The sequence below is a fragment of the Mytilus galloprovincialis genome, chromosome 7 (genome assembly GCF_965363235.1).
Source record: "Mytilus galloprovincialis chromosome 7, xbMytGall1.hap1.1, whole genome shotgun sequence".
Classification (NCBI taxonomy): domain Eukaryota; kingdom Metazoa; phylum Mollusca; class Bivalvia; order Mytilida; family Mytilidae; genus Mytilus; species Mytilus galloprovincialis.
In genome coordinates this window covers 8,477,986-8,483,985 of record NC_134844.1, presented here as the reverse complement: position 1 = coordinate 8,483,985, position 6,000 = coordinate 8,477,986, and the positions used below count along the sequence as shown (strand labels likewise).

Here is a 6,000-nt window from a genome sequence, read left to right as displayed (position 1 = left end):
TCAGACTCCCAGTATGCCTTTAAACTCATTTAAAAGAAATGTTGATGTCTTCCAGCAAAAGCTTCTGGTGTAATTACTAGCCAGACATGACTTACACTTGATTAGACTTCAATAAAAGAGCCATGACCTCTTTACCTCTTGATATTACTATACTCTGTACATGGAATTGGTTAATGAACTTGCGGTTCATCTCTATATTTGATCAAAAAGTTGGTTGAAACATTTTACAATATAAATGTTTTATTTTTACACAAACAGTCTCACATAAAAACAGATTTTCCAAAAACAGTTCACACATTACTACAACAACCTAGTATTCTTCCGCATAACACCTGAAATCAAAGGAAAACGTGCGATTAAGTATAAAAAATACTTTCAGTTCCATTGATGAATTTGATTTGATACAGTGTAATAGAATATAGTTTTGAAAGTTCTTTTTGTATTCTGCCACTGGTTTTACTATAGAAAAAAGTATAAGTCAATAATTACAAGACTAGTTTACCGCCATCACATATCTACATTAGTTACGTCCGGAATCCCACCAGTTGTTTTCATCGTCCCTGTTGTCTTTTTGATATAGTTGAGTTTGTGTTGGTAAGTTTACAGTTTTCTAGTAGTGTAACTATGTAGAATTTATTAGACTTCGGATTTTCTGTGTTTTGTCGACATCTGATATTTTATTCGGCCATTTATATTTGTTTACTTTTATCTTAATTTATTGACCATTTGTTAAGACCCTTGATGATCTAGCTGCTGTATTAAAGGTTGTATAGTGAACTAGGTTTACTTTGATAAATTGTTACTTGGATGGAGAGTTGCCTTAGTGGCACTCAAACCACATCTTCCTATATAGTTATCAGAACTCCGTCGATTGGCGGACGCTCTTTAGTGATCATTATGTCCCCCATCCGTAACAAATTGCTTCCGCTGTTCTGTATCTAGCGAACCGTTATGAAATCAAAGTTTAATAAATATACTTGACATGTAAATCAACTAACACCAAATATTGTGTCATAATGTATGTACAATTTCCAAGGTCAAAAACTTTGGTTTCAGTTGACAAAACCAGTTCCAATGGTAAAGATATATGGTGTCCGCTCTATATCTTGAGAACTGTTATGATTCCAGTTTATACTTGACATGTATATAAACCAACACCAGAGGGTGTGCCATTATTTATGCTAAACTTCCTAGGTCAAAGGTCAGGGTCAACAACATTGGGTTAGTTGACAACCCCTAGGTCCTATGGTAAAGATACATTTTACCACATGTTTTTCACAGAGGGACCCACAGAGATGGCTCCCATCTAAATGATGTCTAGGCAACTTCTATGTCAATTCATGTCTTCATGTCTTGTAGAGAGTTGTCTCATTGTAAATCATACCACATCTTCTTACATTTATAGTTGATATACAATTGTCGAATTGTATCTTAGTTGATATGATTTGCTGAGTTTCAACTTCATACTCCTCATCTCATTTTATTTACAACATATCGTATTTCAATAAAGATGTGTGTACGTTAATGGTACACAAAATGCAGTTGACATGTCTCTATTCCTCATGTGAGGATCTACGTTTTCTGAATTTATACGTTCACCAGACACGCTCAAACAGAAACATTGTTATAGCAAGAGATGTAGTTTGTAGTTATACGACAAAAGCGGACCTAACAAGAATGGCAGAATTTGATCACTTGCCTAAGTTAAGATAGGAGCATTATCAATTGGAAAAAGAGTATTTATAAACTTTAGTATGAAAAGCGTATTGGTTTTTGTTTGTAGATTGGAAGTGAAGACCGCCTCAGTCTGATTATCAGTAGCATAGTTACTTACAGATTTTTCACTGCCCGGAGCTTTCCATTTTGTTACAATTCCATCAAATTCCATCTTTTTAAATCCAGGTATGAATGTCAGTAAAAATAATATTATTGAAATAGCTAATAACCATTCTGATATTGTTGACGTCAAAAATACATCTCGCAATGTGTCCTGAAAGAGATCACAAAAGTTAAAAATACATCTCGCAATGTGTCCTGAAAGAGATCACAAAAGTTAAAAATACATCTCGCAATGTGTCCTGAAAGAGATCACAAAAGTTAAAAATACATCTCGCAATGTGTCCTGAAAGAGATCACAAAAGTTAAAAATACATCTCGCAATGTGTCCTGGAAGAGATCACAAAAGTTAAAAATACATCTCGCAATGTGTCCTGGAAGAGATCACAAAAGTTAAAAATACATCTCGCAATGTGTCCTGGAAGAGATCACAAAAGTTAACCATTTTGTAACTGATTTTTATAGTTTGTTCTTTTGTTGTGCTGTTACAGAAGTGTCCCAGGTAAGGGTTTGAGTGTTCACAAACGTATTTTACCTCGCCACAGTCTGTATGTGTCTCTCCGCAGTAAGAATCATGTAGTTTATTGGACGTTGTCTGTTAATTTGTGTTATATTTCATTTTGTAAATTATTTTATTATAGATAAGGCCGTTAGTTTCCACAATTGAATTGTTTCATATTTTTTCTGTCGGGTCATTTTTTAGCCGACTTAACAGTATGAACTTTCTTACTCATTGTTGAAGGCCGTACGAATGCCTTTAATTGCCAACATAAAACCAATTTTAATGGATAATTGTGTCATTTGCAATCGTACAAGATCTCTGTATTTTAATAAAATACATCTCGTAATGTGTCCTTGAAATTAAGAAAAACATATCTCTTAATTCTTTTGCTTTACTGTTGTTATGTTGTTTATTTTTTTATTTTTTTTGTTGTTGTTATTTTACTTTTCACAATTACACACGTTTAATATATATGAGTCTTTTGTGATTCGGCTTTCCACAGTGTCATCTTACTGATATTTAGTTTAAAATTCTATTCTAATTTAGAGATAAAGTATGCGTTCTCCATAAAGAGAATACCTCCCCACAATTTAAGAAACCTACCGTTTTAGAACTCTCCTGTAATAATCGTTGGTGTTTATATGAACCAAATGAACCAGAAACTGTAAAGGGTTAAGGAAATATCTTTTTCAAATTTAAAATCATGCATAACATTTTAACAATTATCATAGTTTACATGTAGTCCACGTACCTAGATAAAACACGGATTTAAACAAAATAGTTATTATAAGTATCCTACATGCAAAAGATTATACAGATTTCTTTTTTGTAACTACAATATGTATTGCTGAAATATTAATCTAAAGAATTATATGTCGGTCGGTATTTTTTTTTCCATCTTTTTTCATGTTTTGTTTTAGCTTCTTGTCGAAATAAGGTACGAAAACAAATGTCCTATTTCATCATTGAAATAAATATCTCAAACATATGTTAACATTAAAAGATAAAAAAAAAAAAAACAAATCAGTTTTTCACAGCTCAAACCAAAATATATCATCTAAATAATAAACTGACACGAATGGTAGATGCCTCGATAGCCTATCTGAACTCTATAATACGTTTCTTGTTTTTCAATCATGTAGTCAGACTGACGGTGATATAAAGCTGAGATAGTAGCGATGGGAAACTTTACCCTTGACTTGGTATAACGAAGAATGATTGTTAACATATATATTGAAAAAATGAAAAACGAAAAAGAGTGACCTCTTTTTTGTAACCATTTTGCAGATGTCGTTTTGATATATCAAATAAAGTGCCTTCATTTTGTGATCGACATTGTATCTCATATATCGTTTACCGTTTTATTGAAATGGATTTTTTTTTAATTTTACTATTATAATATATCGAAAATATATGTGTACATCAAAAAACAAATTCAAATGGATGTTATTGTTATTTAAAAGGATACAAATAATTAACAAACATGTCGATACAAAACTCATTACTATCTGACATAGAAAGGTGATGAGAAACTCTGTTTTCCTCTCTTCTTTATAGGTTTTCCATGTAATAGCTGAATGTAACCAACAACAAACAGGGCCGAACACAAACGTCAGGAAGGCACCAAGATGATGAGGGACATTCATTGTATCAATCTACAAAAAAAATTCATTAATCTATTGTAAGAAGGTCATTTATCTAAAAATAAAACAAGGTCATTTATCAACATTTGATGTGTCTTATCCTTTGATTTTGCCATTTGATTAAGGACTTTCGGGTTCGAATATTTTTGTGATTTTACTTTTTGTTTGCTTGATGTTTTATGCTTAGGTATTGGTACACATTATTTTTATTCAATATGAAAATTCATAAACACGTGTTTACAAATATATATGTTTTGAAATTCCTCATTTGTGCAGGTAGTATATAGTACTAAACTGACGGACTCAAAAACGCAACACACATGTTGGTGACATTTTTACCATGACTGTCTTATAACTACTATTCATGCTTATCATACCTCTGTATGTTTAAATAAATCAATACCTAACTTATCTGACGTTATTGAACATATCGGATTGATTAAAACGCACGAATTACTAAAAGCAAAATTTGAAACCCACATATTGTATGCATATTTTAAAAAAGGGAATAACAAAGAGTACTAGTGAACTACTAACCGAACAAAATTTTTAAAAGGTTATCGGTAATCCATAACTGAATAGTGTATAAGTAACCGAGGATTGTTACTAGACAGTTTTTCAGACAGGTAATCAGTAACAGAGGAACTTTCTAGACAGTTTATCAGTATCCACGAACTTTCTCAGACAGGTTATAAGTAACCGAAAAATTTCTATAGACAGGTTATCAGTAACAAAGAATTTTCTCTAGTCTGGTTATCGGTAACCGAGAACTTTCTCTATAAAAGTGACCAGTAACCTAGAATTTCCTCTAGAAAGGTTATTAGTAACTGGGAAACTCCTTTCAACAGGTTATTAGTAACTATGATCTTCTACCAAACAAGTTATCAGTAACTATGACCTTTCTCAGACAGGATATTAGTAACTGAGCAATTTCTATATACAGGTAACTGGGACCTTTCGCAGACAGGATATCAGTAACTGAGCAATTTCTATTCACAGGCCTAGGTTATCAGCAACTCGGACCTTTCTCATACGGATTATCAGTAACTGAGTAATTTCTATTTACAGGTTATCAGTAACTGGGCAATTTCTATTTACAGGTTATCAGTAACTGGGCAATTTCTATTTACAGGTTATCAGTAACTGAGGATTTCTATTAACATGTTATCAGTAACTGAGGATTTCTATTTACTGTGTAACAGGTTATCAGTAACTGAGCATGTCCATTTACATGTTATCTTACATGTTAATAGTAACTGAGCAATTTTTATTTACAGGTTATCAGTAACTGAAAAACATTTCTAGACAGTTTAGTAGTTAACGTTAATTTCCTTTAGACAGATTAACAGTCCCGAGAACTTTCTCACGATTGTTTATCATTAACCGAAAATATTCACTAGACTGTTTATCAGTAACCGTGAACTTTTTCTACACATTTTATCAATAACCAAATTTTGCTTTGTACTTTAAATGGACTGACATAGCCTTATAATCCTGGAACTTTAGTTTCATTTGTATTTTCATTCAACAGATACGTGCAAATCTGAAATTTATATCAGTTTCAATTGAACAATATCAGACAATCTAACCTTTGACATTAAAACAGACTTGAGACCGTGGTGAAATTCAATAACAGGAGATTTCCTTAGCTTATTGTAACACTCCATCTTATTCCTAGACATAGCGACTATTATCCAATTTATTCCGTTCACCGTCAAGGATAAACGTAAACTAATTAACTGGCTATAATTGGTAAGAGTGATTGACGGGTGTACATCGCTCGGTTTTATTTCATGCATAGTACGACAATCCATGTTTCATTAGTGATATTGTAATGAAAGGTAATTCTGAGGTAAATATCATTACAATGTTTTACAGCATAGAACATTGACAACTAGATGATTGTGCACAGGGTGTCAGTAAGATTAATAAAATAATAATGTCAGTTGATTTTCAGAGTACTATAGTAAAGTCACATGGGCCTATGCTCTGTTTTTCCCCAGAGTACTAAGGTTACCT

The 6,000-nt window shown here is 32.3% G+C and overlaps 1 protein-coding gene across 3 annotated transcripts in view; it reads right to left on the bottom strand.

Annotated features, from left to right (window-relative positions):
* Nucleotides 1–222: 222 nt before the first annotated feature.
* LOC143082254 (DNA damage-regulated autophagy modulator protein 2-like) overlaps nucleotides 223–6,000 on the bottom strand; it is a 55,579-nt gene continuing 49,801 nt past the window's right edge. For 2 of the 3 annotated variants that reach the window (XM_076257847.1, XM_076257848.1), the window contains 4 exons: nucleotides 3,807–3,993; nucleotides 2,942–3,000; nucleotides 1,835–1,990; nucleotides 223–332 (listed from right to left, as the gene is read on the bottom strand). In XM_076257847.1, coding sequence (XP_076113962.1) covers nucleotides 291–332; nucleotides 1,835–1,990; nucleotides 2,942–3,000; nucleotides 3,807–3,993 — 444 coding nt within the window. In that variant the 3' untranslated portion in view covers nucleotides 223–290. Of the gene's footprint in view, nucleotides 333–1,834; nucleotides 1,991–2,143; nucleotides 2,255–2,941; nucleotides 3,001–3,806; nucleotides 3,994–6,000 lie in introns of those variants that run through there. The other variant, XM_076257849.1, reaches the window with a different exon arrangement.